This window comes from Diospyros lotus, chromosome 1, assembly GCF_014633365.1.
Source record: "Diospyros lotus cultivar Yz01 chromosome 1, ASM1463336v1, whole genome shotgun sequence".
Classification (NCBI taxonomy): domain Eukaryota; kingdom Viridiplantae; phylum Streptophyta; class Magnoliopsida; order Ericales; family Ebenaceae; genus Diospyros; species Diospyros lotus.
Genome location: NC_068338.1, coordinates 10,049,403 through 10,065,202, shown reverse-complemented (window position 1 = coordinate 10,065,202; position 15,800 = coordinate 10,049,403). Strand labels below are relative to the sequence as shown.

General features: G+C 39.3%; 1 protein-coding gene across 1 annotated transcript; it reads left to right on the top strand.

The window, feature by feature from the left end:
* The first annotated feature begins 663 nt into the window (after nucleotides 1-663).
* Nucleotides 664-2,217, top strand: LOC127800329 (uncharacterized). The gene is made up of 4 exons (XM_052334917.1): nucleotides 664-847; nucleotides 1,049-1,325; nucleotides 1,431-1,680; nucleotides 1,738-2,217. The coding sequence occupies exons 1-4, from the start codon at nucleotides 664-666 to the stop codon at nucleotides 2,215-2,217; spliced, it is 1,191 nt and encodes a 396-aa protein (XP_052190877.1).
* The last annotated feature ends 13,583 nt before the right edge of the window (nucleotides 2,218-15,800 follow it).

The following is a 15,800-nucleotide window of genomic DNA, read 5'->3' as shown; positions in this document are numbered from 1 at the left end:
AGCTGAATCCAAGTGCAAGAGAGAGCAATATTCAGCAGTTTTGACAGCAAACTCAGCAAACTCTTATTCAGCAGATTTTGACAGCCTCCATGACAGATAGCAAAATTTAAGGATTGAGAACAAGATACCGGTTCTATCCTCTTCCTTTCTCATCCTTACTTGATGTTCTTTCATGTCTTTATGCCTCCCTTGATGTTTTCTTGCATTTAGGGTGGTTTTTGAGGCAAAATAGGAGCTGATTTGATAAAAAAACGATTTTGACAGTTACTGTTCACTGCTTCCAACTTTCTCCGATTTTGCTGAAACTTGGTGTCCAAAGAAATGGGGTTGTGAGGATTATGAGTCACAGCTATGCAGTGAGGAGATCATTTTTTGGCCAAATTCCAATGTTTAGACCACTTTTTGGTCCATTTTGTGTTTCTCAGTGGCTAATTTTGTGTGGTTTTTAGTGTTTTTAGGTCCCTCAGTGTTTTAGTGTTGAAACTTTGTGAAAAATTGCATAAAAAATCATCTAAGGGCTTCTTGTTTGACCTGTTTTAGTGTTTTTGTGTTTGTGTGTTTTTTGTGTTTTTTGTGTTTTTGAGTTTTTGGTGTGCATAGGCCAGTTTGTGTGCTGTTCTTTGTGAGTCATTTTGAGTGTGTTTTTGTGCTGATCTTTAGTGCATGACCAGGTCCTCTAAGGGCATACCAATTGACCTAGACCTTGAAATAGAAAGGACCCTTAGGAAGCAAAGGAAGGCTAGAGAGTTAGAGCTTCGGATACCTGATAATCCTCCTGCCTCTTCTGCCACTGCATCTGATATTCCTTCTATTTCTATACCTACCCCTGACTTAAACACAATGGCGGGTAATGGGAATGAACACAATCGGAATGGAAATAATGGAAATAATGTAAATCATGGTCATTTGGATGGTAGAACCATTAGAGAATTGGCTGCCCCTGATGTGCACTACCAGTCTTTATGCATTCAATATCCCCAATTGGATGCAACCTTTGAATTGAAATCTAGGCTAATCCATTTGCTTCCCAAGTTTCATGGCCTTGCAGGTGAAGATCCGCACAAGCACCTCAAGGAATTCCATGTTGTCTGCTCCACAATGAGGCCACAAGGAGTTGATGAGGAGCAGATAAAACTTAGGGCCTTCCCATTCTCATTGGATGGAGCTGCAAAGGATTGGTTATACTACCTACCACCTGCTGCCATCACAAGTTGGGATGGGCTAAAAAGGATCTTTTTGGAGAAGTTCTTTCCATCATCCCGAACAGCCGCCATTCGAAAAGAAATTTGTGGCATAAGGCAGAATCATGGGGAGACATTACATGAGTATTGGGAGTGATTCAAGAAACTCTGTTCTAGTTGTCCACACCATCAAATCAGTGACCAGCTGCTGGTCCAATACTTCTATGAAGGTCTTGTTCCAATGGATAGGTATTTGGTGGATGCAGCTAGTGGAGGAGCCCTCTCTGAAAAGACACCAGCAGCTACTCAAGAGCTAATCTCCAAGATGGCACAGAATGCCCAACAGTTTGGTACCAGGTCAGCCACTCCCATGAGACAAGCCAATGAGATTGGTGTTGCTACCATCAATGACCAACAGAGGATAGAGAACAAACTGGAGGAATTGGCCTCCATGGTCAGACAGTTAGCCCTTGATAAAGGACAGTCCAAATCTCAGCAGGTATGTGGTATTTGTTCATTATCCTCCCATGGTACTGACCAATGTCCTCAACTGCAGGAGAATACAGAAGCCTGTGCTGGCATTTTTCCAGGAAGACCCTTCCAGCCACAGCAACAAAGATATGATCCATATGCTGCCACCTATAATCCAGGGTGGAGAGATCATCCAAATTTGAGGTATGGAGGTCCTTCCAACCAGCCATTCCAGCCACAGCAACAGCAACCTCAGCAGCACAGATTCAATGCACAAAGACCAAGTCAATCAATGCAGCAACCCCAACCAGCTCCTAAATCCGAATCAAGCTTGGAAGATATCATGAAGCAGCTCATTGCCAACAATCTCCAGTTTCAGCAAATGACCGACACTGCCATACAAAATTTGGAGACACAGATTGGACAGCTGGCAACCAACATCAGTGAGCTACGGAGTCAAGGATCGGGTCAGTTGCCTTCACAACCAGTTTCAAATCCAAGGGGCAATGTAAGTGCTATCGTTCTCCGCAGTGGCAAGGAGTTAAGCAGCCCACCCTCTCCATAACCAGAATTTGGGCAGCAACAAGAAAGCCAAAAGGAAGATCATCCTCCTCCCATTCAAAAGGACAAGCAGCCCACCACCATTGATTAAGATAGAGGAGAGACTTCTCACAACCATCCATTGCCATTTCCTCACCGAGCCACTCAAAATAAAAAGAGGGCAGAAGCTGAGTTGGACAAGGAGATCATGGAAACTTTCAAAAAAGTTGAGGTGAACATACCACTCTTGGAGGCCATCAGACAGATTCCCAAGTATGCCAAGTTTCTCAAAGACTTGTGCACCCACAAAAGGAAACTGAAAGGAAATGAAAAAATCAACTTGGGGAGAAATGTGTTAGCATTGATTCAACCTGCCATGCCTCAGAAATGCAAAGATCCAGGGACTTTCACCATTCCTTGCACTATTGGAAATTTGCAATTTCATAATGCTATGTTGGATTTAGGAGCCTCTATTAATGTGATGCCTAAATCTGTGTATTCTTCTTTGCAGGCAGGCGCAGGCACATTGACATCTACAGGAGTGGTGGTCCAATTGGAAAATAGGAGCACAGCATACCCTGAGGGAGTATTAGAGGATGTATTAGTAAAGGTAAAGGATTTCATATTCCCTGCTGACTTCTATGTTTTGAATATGGAAGATGATCGCACACCCGGACACGCACCACTTATTCTAGGTAGACCCTTCTTGAAAACTGCAAGGACAATAATTAATGTGCATGAGGGTACTTTATCTATGGAGTTCGCTGGTAACACCATTCAATTCAATATCATTGATGCCATGAAGTATCCCTTAGAAGATCATTCTGCCTTGCATGTTAACTTTATTGACTTAATGGTGGAGAAAGCATGTGTTGAGTTGTATAATCTTGAGTCTGAATTCCCCACCATCCATGATTTTCCTGATGATATGCATTGCCCTCAGTGTCATGACGGACTCAGTAAGTGTAATGCTTGTTTTGAAATAGATGAGTTTTTGAGTATTGTTGATAGTGCGCCTTCTCATACTATATCCGATTCTCATGTGCCTCCCATAGAGGAAGTTTCTGTTGTTGAGAATGTAGTGAAGGTAGGTGGAAACATAAACAGATTGGTGCCTTCAATTCAACAACCACCCACCTTGGAGTGTAAGCCCCTGCCCGAGAATCTGAAGTACGCCTACTTGGCCGATGGAGACAAGCTACCCGTGATCATCGCCGACAACCTTCAGCCTGACCAAGAGGAGAAGTTGTTGAATCTGTTGAAGCAACATAAGAGAGCCATAGGTTGGTCACTTGCATACATTCCTGGTATATCCCCTTCCTTATGCATGCACAGGATTCATTTAGAGGAAGGAGCTCGACCAGTGAGGCAGCCCCAAAGGAGACTCAATCCCACCATTCTAGATGTGGTCAAGAAAGAGGTAAGTAAACTACTTTCGGCTGGCATTATTTATCCCATCTCTGACAGCAAGTGGGTGAGTCCAGTGCAGGTAGTTCCGAAGAAGACAGGATTCACAGTGGTAGCCAATGAGAGGAATGAGCTAGTGCCCATGCGAGTGCAGAATAGCTGGAGAGTCTGCATTGACTATAGGAGGCTCAACCAAGCTACCAGGAAGGATCATTTCCCACTCCCATTCATTGATCAGATGCTAGAAAGGTTAGCTGGAAAGTCCCATTACTGCTTCCTTGATGGTTTTTCTGGTTATTTTCAGATTTGCACCGGAGGATCAGGAGAAGACCACCTTCACCTGCCCCTTTGGCACTTTTGCATACCGGAGGATGCCATTTGGTCTATGTAATGCCCCAGGTACGTTCCAGCGATGCATGGTGAGTATATTTTCAGATTTACTTGAGCATTGCATGGAAGTTTTCATGGATGATTTTTCTGTTTATGGGACCTCCTTTGATGAGTGTCTGATCAGTTTGGGTAGAGTCCTAGAGAGATGTGTTGAGAAGAATCTTGTCCTAAATTTTGAAAAATGTCATTTCATGGTTGAGCAGGGGATTGTTTTGGGTCATGTTGTGTCCAAGAGGGGTATAGAGGTTGATAAGTCCAAGGTCGATATCATTTCTTCTTTGCCTTACCCCGCGTCTGTGCGGGAGGTACGTTCTTTCCTTGGACATGCAGGATTCTACAGGAGATTCATCCAAGACTTCAGCAAGATTGCCCTTCCAATGTCCAACCTGCTTCAGAAGGATGTGGAATTCAAATTTGATGAGTCTTGCAAGATAGCCTTTGAGGAGCTCAAGAGGCGCTTGACTTCTCCACCCATCATCCAGCCACCCAACTGAGACTTTCCATTCGAGCTCATGTGTGATGCTTCCAATTATACAGTTGGTGCCGTCCTTTCACAACGAGTGGAGAAGAAGTCACACGTCATTGCTTATGCCTCGCGCACTCTGGACAACGCCCAAGCAAACTACACCACTACTGAAAAGGAGCTTCTTGCCATTGTGTTTGCTTTAGATAAATTTCGCTCTTATCTCCTGGGTTCTAATGTTGTCGTGTTTTCTGATCATGCAGCTTTGAAATATCTCTTGAAGAAGCACGATGCCAAACCCAGGTTGATACGGTGGATGCTCCTGCTTCAAGAGTTCAATGTTGAGATCAATGATAAGAGTGGAGCTGAAAATCTTGTGGCTGATCATTTGAGCAGGCTTCCTTCCCCTTCAGATGCCACTACCATGGACTGTCAGCCTATCAAAGATGACTTCCCAGATGAGTTACTCTATCACTTGCATGGTACTGAGCCCTGGTATGCTGACATTGTTAATTTTCTAGCTGCATCTGATATCCCTGCCCATCTTAAGAGAGATCAGCTAAGTAAATTTAAAAGTCAGGCCAAGTACTATGTATGGGATGATCCATATCTATGGCGCATGTGTAGTGACCAAGTCCTTAGGAGATGTGTGCCTGATATTGAGTTTGCTTCAGTCTTGCATTTCTGTCATTCACTTGCATGTGGTGGTCACTTTGGTCCTCAACGCACAGCTAGAAAGGTCCTAGACTCAGGTTTATATTGGCCATCCCTTTTTCGAGATGCTCATACATTTTGTAAGAATTGCACACGTTGCCAGCACACAGGATCAATATCACGTAGGAATGAAATGCCTCAGCAACCCTTACTATTTTGTGAGATCTTTGATGTTTGGGGCATTGATTTCATGGGTCCTTTTCCTGTCTCCTTTGGTTTTGTGTACATTCTTTTGGCTGTGGATTATGTTTCGAAATGGGTGGAAGCTGGAGCCACCAGGACTGATGATTCTTCTGTGGTTGCAGATTTTGTTAGATCTCATATTTTCTGCAGGTTTGGCATTCCCAAGGCCATCATCAGTGATCAAGGATCCCACTTCTGTAACAGAACAATGCAATCCATGCTTCGAAAGTATGGAGTTTTACATAAAGTGGCGATGCCCTACCATCCACAGACCAATGGGCAGGCTGAGGTTTCAAACAGAGAGATCAAGCATATTCTAGAGAAGACAGTCCAGCCCAACACGAAAGACTGGAGCAAAAGGTTGGAAGATGCACTTTGGGCCTACCGCACGGCCTACAAGACTCCTATTGGCATGTCCCCATATCGACTGGTCTTTGGAAAAGCATGTCATCTGCCGGTAGAGATCGAGCATAAGGCCTATTGGGCGGTAAAGCAATGCAACATGAATATGACAGAGGCTGGTTCCCAACGAAAGCTTCAATTGCAAGAGCTTGAGGAATTGAGATTGGAAGCATACGAGAACTCCAGAATTTACAAGGAAAAAACTAAGGCTGCTCATGACAAATTCATCAACAAGAAAGAGTTCGAAGTTGGCCAGAAAGTCCTCCTATACAACTCCCGTCTAAAACTAATGCCAGGTAAGTTGCGTTCTCGTTGGATTGGTCCTTTTGTGGTTACTCATGTTTTTCCTTATGGTGCAATTGAGCTTATGGATGAGTCAACTGCAAAGCGATTCACAGTCAACGGGCAGCGGCTTAAGCCATTCTACGAGAGCTTTCAGGAGCATACTATGGAGGAGCTGCATCTCCTCAACGCCGCCTACAATTGACAAAATCAGGCTGTTCCTCTCTCCTTATTTTATTTACTTGTCCTATACCTGATTCTTGCTGCATGCTTACATTGAGGACAATGTAATGTTTAAGTGTGGGGGAGGAGTTTTAGAAAATTGAAAAAAAAAAAAAATAATGCAAAATGAGGCAAATTGAGTTTGAAAGAATTTAGCATGATTAGAAAGTTGATCTTATCTTTTTGGGCTTTCAAGTAAATTGGAAATGAGTTTGGCTTGGTGAGTTGATTGAGGTAGCCTTTGTGGGGATATTTGTGCATGTTCTTGTCCTTTCTTATGCTATGCCTACATCCACTAATTATGGGTATCACTCCAGAGCTTGTTTTGAGTCTTTATTGAAGCTATCAATGCTCATGCATGTGAAAAGATGATTAAGGCATTCTTTCATTTTACTCGTCATACTAAAAAAAATAAATAAATAAATAAAAAAGAGGAAAAAAAAAGAAGTGATCTTTTCCCTTCTTTAGGTTGAAGAACATTCATTGCATCCCTTGATTATGGAAACATATTAAGCAAGTCCTTTGGAATCAAAAAGAAAAATAGATAGAAAGGCCAAAGGCCAAGGTGAGATGGAGCGTAAAACGCACTCACAAAGGTTGGGATGGAGCGTAAAACGCACCCACCTTTCAAAAAAAAAAAAATTTGTGTCTATTTTCTGCTTGCTTAATAGTTCTTCATTGATCTTGGGTTGTCTTGAATGTTTTCTTCCTAAGGTTTACTTTACTTTTCATTGTTATCTTCTTATCCCTTTCACCTTACCATGTTTGAGCCTTGAATAAAAGTCCTTTTGATTTGCATGCATAAAGCACTGAGAGTGGAGATTTAGAAGATGAGCATATCTGGTAGTGGAATTATGATTGAGTGGAGTTGGGCATAGCATTTGAGGAACTTGAAAGCATGTTCTTATTCTATGAGGGTCTGCTTATTTTGACTCGCCTTGCCAAGTATAATTGCCATGCTACTTGTTTATTTGGGAAGTATAAGAAAAATGATCTTTGAAGTGTTGAATTCCTATAAAACTTGCCATGCCTCTCATTTTGCATTCTTTGCATCCTTTTTGTTCGAAAGAGTGAATGTTAGTGTTTAGTGTTTTGCCCAGGAGTGCAAAAGTCCAAGTGTGGGGGAAATTGATAGAACACATATTCTCATATTATTTAGCCCTCAAATTTAGTCTTTTTTGCATATTAGTTGTGTCCTTTTTATTCATCTTGGTTTTATTTTATAGGAATTGGGCTTCACACTATTTTACTTTATTTTTCCAGGTTTATGGGCTATGGGAGCATGATATGGGGCATGAAACGTCTTGATGGCAATGAGATATCTTGGAAATTGGAGAAAGAGAAGTAAGGGCAATTTTAGCAGATTTAACCTCCTGCACTTCCTTCAGTATTTTGGCCAAGATAAAGTTCCAGAATGAAGATAATGTCTTTAGAGATATTGTAGAGGACTTCTAGGGCTTTCTGTAATGGTATGTTTTGTCCAAATCCGAGTCCGTTTGGGCCTTCAAACAGCACTTCAAAGTCGGGGCCAGGAAGTTGGGTCAAATTAGGAAAGCTGCACAGATGCTGATTCTTTAAAAGGCCATATCTTGGGCGTCCGATATCCAAATCAAGTGATTCAAAATCCCAAATTCATCTAATCTTCCTGATCTACAATTATTATGAAGAGGCCGAAGCCCATTCAGCACGTTAACCTATCCGAAATCGGCTGTGAAGTGGCAGTAACCTAGGGTTTCATCCTTAAGCTCTACTTAAGCACCTTAAGTGGCCGATTTTGAGAGAATTCTTTCGAAGGGTGTGAACAGTAGCCCGATTTCCTTCTCCCCATTGTTATTGTCAAGATGGAGGGCTAAGGATTCTGTAATCAGTTGCAATACCATCCTTGTTCCCGGTTTGAGTCTTTGGTTTTAATGGAAATCTAGTTTTTAGTTTTAACTTTATTGTTCTCTTGTTTCTGTTCTCTCTTAAATCTATGTATGTGTTGATGCCGGTTGGATGAATGCATGCATTATCTTTGTTTGAGAATCCAAGGTTTTTGTGCTCGGTTGAGGCTTTAACTAGAAGCAAGAACAATCAGTCTCGAATCTGTGCAATAAGGGGAATCAAAACTGATAGATTGAACTAAGAGGTTTCTGAAATCTTTTTATCAGTTTTCTTTCCAATCTTTGGCGGTTGTTAAAGGATTTTTGTGATTTCTGATTTGAGGATTAAAACTAAACAAATTGTTTATTGAGAAGGCGATGAAAACTGGGATAGAAGGTTGGTTTGCAATTGATTGCATCTCGATTTCTTGTGTTCTTGCTTGTTTAGTTTTCTGTTTTTTATCAAAAACTTCCCCCCCCGTTTAGCCTTGTTTTGACAGATACGCTTGAGGTTCATTGGGAGACGACTTTGGGTTGCACCCTTGCTGCAAATCAAAATTCTTATTCAACTAATCTATTGGTGTTCGACAGCCCCGATCAATCCTGCATACATAAAAACTGTAAGCACATACTATGAGCAAAGCCCCTAGCCCCTTGGTCATCACCAAGCAACCAACTCATAACTAAGCTAAAACTGATACTATGGGATCCCCGCGGATTAATCCGCTTAGCGCATATAATGCAATGCAATACTCACATAAATGCTGGCACACGATATGTAGTGCTCCATATAAAGTCATGCTCAATGCTCATACCAAAATGTATGCACATAATCTCACAAAATAATGCTGAACATGATATGATCTTCATCTATATATTGGAATACAAAGATTCTATGAATTATGATTCATGGTATGATCATGATTAACTTGTTATATTCTGGCATATAAATTCAATATTTGGAGGTATTGAATATTTTTACTTGAATAAAACTTGAATTAAGCTATTCTGGAAGTTCAATTAGATTTCTGGAAAAGCCATCCGAATATCAGGAAGGACATCTGGATATGAAGAAAGACATCCGGATATGAAAAAGGCTTATCCGGATACACTGGTGCTCAAATAAGAAGCTATTCGGATATGCTAGGATATATTCAGATAGAACCTAGGGCATTTGAATATGATTCAGGTCATCCGGATCTCTCACTGTGGCATTCGAATATATTAGGAGACTATTCGAATATGAAATCCAACTTTAGAGGAAAGCATCCGGATAAAGAAGGAGGCATCTAGATATTCTAAACCTATCCGGATAGAAGAAAAGGGCATTCGGATATGAGCTATCTGGATGTACGAAGAACCATCCTGATATCACATGCAAAGAACTTGGAACTCATTTGGATATCTGCAATTAAATTTGACGAACATGAACACTAACAGAGACTGAAATCTATAACAAAGCTTAATGATTCTACACCATTCTGAATAAAATCTTGGGAAAACGAATCCCAATCAATATGAAACAACTTTAAGGATGATTCAAAGATAATATTTGATTGAATCGCTATAAAGATCATGCATATATGAGAACTTGCCTCTAAAAGAAATAAAAGGAGGAAAAAAACTTGCAACTCAAAATCCAAAATGGAGAAGGAGTAATAGAACTCAAAATCCAAAATGGAGGAGGAGTAATAGAACTCACAATCCAAAATAGAGAAAGAGCAATAGAGCTTGCTCATAACTTCACTGCTATACGCATATATATATACACACATCTCTGCTTACTGATATAAATCTGAAAAGTACAATGAAGAAATGGAATAATCTGAAAATGAAACTAATATGAACCTGTAATGGAAGGGAATACAGGGAAGATACTTGCCTCGATAAATCTTGATCGACTCACATGATCTCAACTAGAAATCTCCTATGCAAAGCAACTTTTGCAACTTACAGACTTCTTGGCTCTCTGCTCCTCATACGACGTGAAGAAAACTATGGCTTATATGCCTTTATATAGAGAAAAAAATATCCTTAGAAGCCCATCTCCCTCTCTTTTTATAATTGGGAGTCCTTATTCTTAATTAACTTGGAGACTGGCTGCACTCTCACCCTACAATTAAAACACAATAAAAACACATTAAAACTTTTATATTTTTTTCTTTATTTTAGTGAGAGGTTTATACTCGTCAGTGTACGAGTGCAGTTGTAGTCAAAATTTATATTTATATTTTTTGGATGAGTCCAGGTCGTCCACTGAGAGATTTATTTATGGCAAAACAAAAAGAATATCACACATACGCACACGCATTTAGATGAATTAGCAACAAGATTTTTTTTTTTTTATGGATTTTTAGATAACAGATACTAGGAAATAAAGCAAGGCAGAAGTTGAAATAAACGCTGAATGTGAGAATATGAAATTAGATAGCACTTGATTTAAGACAATTTTAGCACCAACCCGTTGATTCCCAAATTTTAGTAGAAAAGATTAGCAACATTAATTTAATTTCAGATATGAGGGTTTGTTATTAAATGCAATTAGAGATGATGATAGTTCTAGTTTAAGCAATCCCCATACATGATATGCAGGATTCTCATTTATGGAACTACCATAAATCCAATTGCAATTAATACACAAAATAACTAAATTAATCATCCGGGTTTGGGTATGATAGTGTTTCCAGTTCTAGTATCTCTCATGCGTGACATGAAAGCTCTAAATTAGACTTACGCTCCAATCCAAACCTAGTGATTTCTCAATAATTAAGACACACTCATACTGAAATTTAAATTAATGTTACTCATTTAAAGCGCTGCTTTCTTTGGGAATCATTGCCATTGGACACTGTCCTTGCCTTAACCCAAGATTGGATTTAGCTACTCATCTCTATTTAAAAGTTAATTGACAGGAATTTAAATGACATAATTTAAATAACATAATTTAAATGACAGGAATTAAAATAGTAGAAACTAACCGGCCATTTAGGCGGTGGATAATAAAAAGACAAGAATTAAAATTACAAAAATTTAAAAGCATAATTTAACCGGTCATTTAGGCGGTGGATAATAAAGTACCAATAAATGACATAGGAATTCAACAGAAGAAAGAAAGAAAGTAAGTAAGATCACAAGAGAAAACAATAGAGAAAAGAAGAAAGAACAAAAATAATTCTCAAAGAGAGAATTCTAAGAAAACAACTAAGCTTTGATTCAAGAATAATAATCACCCTTACAAGTGCAATCAAGTGAGCTATTTATAGCCCACAAGATGCAATACAAACCACACAATTTCAATTATTCAACTAGACATAATTATATCTAATGGGCACTCACACACTTAAAGTTAAATGGATTTTAGCTATGATACACACCTAAAGTTAAATGAATTTTAGCTAAAATACACACGTAATAAAGCACTCATAAAGTTAAATGGATTTTAGCTATAATACACACCTAAAGTTAAATGGATTTTAACTAAAAAACACACATAATAAAGCACTCATAAAACAAAAAAAATAAAATAAATAAATTTCTACAATTTGATTTTTGGTCTTCATTAGGATTAAAAAAAATACTTGGGCCTTCTCCAAATGATGTCTTCCATGGGCTTGTTCAAGTTGGGCCTTAAATTCTTCATGGGTTGGGTTTGAATTCTTCATTCTTCAATCCAATTTGAGTCTCCAAGCCCACCTTCTTCATGCCGACAAGCAAGCTATAATAGCCTATATTTTCATGAAGATGCCACGTATTTTAAGTGAGTTTAAAATATTGAAAAATATGTTTGAAATGGCAACAAATGACCAAATCAGTCACAGGGAGTGCCCTAGAGCTTAGATACCTAAGGATAAGGTATATTTTTTACGAGCGTCTCGAGGCGAGATTTATGATGCTGAAAGAAATTAAATCAGAGATGGTTTTTCGATTAAGCTAAGTTGTAGCCTAAAATAGCCGAGTGATGGTAAGGGGTTTCGGGAAATCATACATATCGAGTAATTTTGAGTTATTAATTTTGAGATTTTAAGTATCTCGATAAATTTGATGTTTGAGGGTGTAATTGTAATTAGAGAATTATCCAAACGAAATAAGGATAAAATTAAGAGCTTATGTGGTAAAATATTAAAGTTGAGGACTTGAAATAAGGGCTAAAATGTTATTTGGGAGAAGTTGGGGAATTAGCTTAGATTTAAAAAGTTAAATCCATTATAGTTTTGGACTTGAAAATCCATTCAAATATATCTTTGAGTCTTTGGAGTCCATGGCTTAGATTGTGACAAGTGGCACAATGTGATTGGTTGAAGAAATCTATAAAAAGGCACCATGGGTTGTTCTCAAATCATTCCAAGAAAGTTTGAGAGTTGAGGCACTCTAAGAGGAGGAGCTTTCTCTAAAGAGAGAGGAGGAAGTTCGGCAAGAAGGCGGGAAGAAATCGAAGGAGAAGCCGGGGAGAACGAGCCTCATCGGAGTTACGAGCCTTCACCGGAATTCACCAAAATAGTCAGAACAAAAGCAAGGTAAGTCAATTTTTTTTATAATCTTGTAGAGGGGGAAGAGAGGGTCGCGTAGGTTCAAACGGGGGTCGAATCGGAGTTAAAACGAGGGAGATATGGTCGAAATACGAAAATGACGCAATGCTGTCCGAATTCTGCTATGCAGAGCGTGAGATACAAGCACCGGTAGTGGTTGCGCGTGAAGGCGCATGGGCCACCTTTCCAAGGCGCGTGAGACCTCATTTTTCCATGGAATTTTCTAGTTTTGTCCCTAATTTAGTGCCCCTCAACCCTATATAAAAATATTTGAGGTTAGGTTTACCAAAACATGTGTTTTCTGCAAAAACTTAGGCCGTTTGCTATGAAATTATACCGTCGAAGAGATAAACCAACAAGGTGAGACTTCTATACTCTAAATCCTATTTTTTATTCTCTTATGAGAGACTTCTATTGCATGAGACGTGTTTTGTGAAGTTCCTATACGTAAACTCTTGTTCTCTTACGTGAAATCATGTTGCATATATGAACTATATTTTTCTAAAAATATATGCTGTTGGCTTTTTAACTATTGCATTTATAAAATTTGTGTGGCCATACTATTGTACCTATTTGTTGTTGGCCAAGGGCAAAAGTCGGATATCCCTCGAGAGGCGCTATGCGTGCACCATTGAGAAAGCTCTCGTGGGGAAGACCGTGAGCCTAAGGAACAACGGATGTGGTGCTTCTATGAATGCTATGAGGTCAGGCCGAAGTGACATGATTAGGGACCTCCTGAGAGGCATTATGCATGCGCCATTGAGAAAGCTCTCATTGGAGGAGACTAACGTGTTCACGAGGCAGTTCGGAGTAGTTCTCGTTGTCTTCTCATACATTTTATACCTGATCATGCATCGATATAAACTGTTTTTGGAGTTTCTCACTAGAAGATTCATCTTCTAATTTGACTATGTCCTGGATTATTCAAACGTTCCAGGTTAGATGAGCGGCTCTAAGGGAAAGGAGGTAGCTGAAGAATAAGCTTAATTTACTGCCTGTAGCATGTTTAGCATATTTTTATTTATGTGTGAACCTATGTAATTTTGGATATGTTTAAGATGTTCAGTTATCACTTGCTAGAGATGATGTCCATGTAATACAATTTGTAGACATCCTGAATAATTTCATGATAAATAAAGCATTATGGTTGTGAACCATATCAGGTTCGATCTAGCTTCCGCATTTGAAATTTTAACACCTATCTTAGCTATTCGATTATTGGGTTTGTTAAGATGAGAAGGAAAAAATTATGATTTTTGAGATATTGTGTGATGTATGATAGCGATTGTGATATGAAAAATTTTTATATTCCCGAAATCCTAAATTATAACATGCTTAAGAAATTTGGGGTGTTACAGTTGGTATAAGAGCGAACCTAAGGAAAAGTTTGCATATGGCTAGATAAGTAAAGCCACCGGGGTGTTAATTTTGAGATTTTAAGTATCTCGATAAATTTGATATTTAAGGGTGTAATTATAATTAGAGAATTATCCAAACGAAATAAGGATAAAATTAAGAGCTTATGTGGTAAAATATTAAAGTTGAGGACTTGAAAAAAGGGCCAAAATGTTATTTGGGAGAAGTTGGGGAATTAGCTTGGATTTCAAAAGTTAAATCCATTATAGTTTTGGACTTGAAAAGCCATTCAAATATATCTTTGAGTCTTTAGAGTCCATGGCTTAGATTGTGACAAGTGGCATAATGTGATTGGTTGAAGAAATCTATAAAAAGGCACCATGGGTTGTTCTGAAATCATTCCAAGTAAGTTTGAGAGTTGAGGCACTCTAAGAGGATGAGCTTTTTCTAGAGAGAGAGTGGAGGAAGTTCGACAAGAAGGCGGGAAGAAATCGAAGGAGAAGCCAGGGAGAACGAGTCTCGTTGGAGTTACAAGCCTTTGCCGGAATTCACCAAAATCAGTTAGAAAAAAAGTGAGGTAAGTCCGATCTTTTTTTGATAATCCTATAGAGAGGGAAGAGAGGGTCGCGTAGGTTCAAACGGGGGTCGAATCGGAGTTAAAACGAGGGAGATATGGTCGAAATACGAAAACGACGCAATGCTGTCCGAATTCTGTTGTGCAGCACATGAGATACACGTGTCGAAAGTGACTGCGCATGAAGTTGCGTGGGCCACCTTCCTTGGGTGTGTGAAAGCGTGTGAGACTTCCTATTTCCATGAAATTTTCCAGTTTTGTCCCTAATTTAGTGCCCCTTAACCCTATATAAAAATATTTGAGGTTAGGTTTACCAAAACATGTGTTTTCTGCAGAAACCTAGGCCGTTTGCTGTGAAATTATACCGTCGAAGAGATAAACCAACAAGGTGAGACTCCTATACTCCAAATCCTATTTTTTACTCTCTTATGAGAGACTTATATTACATGAGACGTGTTTTGTGAAGTTCCTGTATGTAAACTCTTGTTCTCTTACGTGAAATCATGTTGCATATATGAACTGTATTTTTCTAAACATATATGTTGTTGGCTTTTTAACTGTTGCATTTATAAAATTCATGTGGCCATACTATTGTACCTATTTGTTGTTGGCCAAGGGAAAAAGTCGGATATCCCCCGAGAGGCGCTATGCGTGCGCCATCGAGAAAGCTCTTGTGGGGAAGACCGTGAGCCTAAGTAACAATGAATGTGGTGCTTGCATGAGTGCTATGAGGTTGGGCTGAAGTGACATGGTTAGTACCTCCCGAGAGGCGTTATGCGTGGCCATTGAGAAAGCTCTCGTTGGAGGAGGCTAACGTGTTCACGAGGCAGTTCGGAGTAGTTCTCGTTGTCTTCTCATACATTTTATACCTGATCATGCATCGATATAAACTGTTTTTGGAGTTTCTCACTAGAAGATTCATCTTCTAATTGGACTATGTCCCTAGAATATTCAAACGTCCAGGTTCGACGAGCAGCTCTAAGGGAAATGAGGTAGTTGAAGAATAAGCTTAATTTACTGCCTGTAGCATGTTTAGCATATTTTTGTTTATGTGCGAACCTATGTAATTTTGGATATGTTTAAGATGTTCAGTTATTACTTGTTAGAGATGATGTCCATGTAATACATTTTGTAGACGTCTTGAACAATTTCATGATAAATAAAGCATTATGGTTGTGAACCATATCAGGTTTAATCTAGTTTCTGCATTTGAAATTTTAACACCTA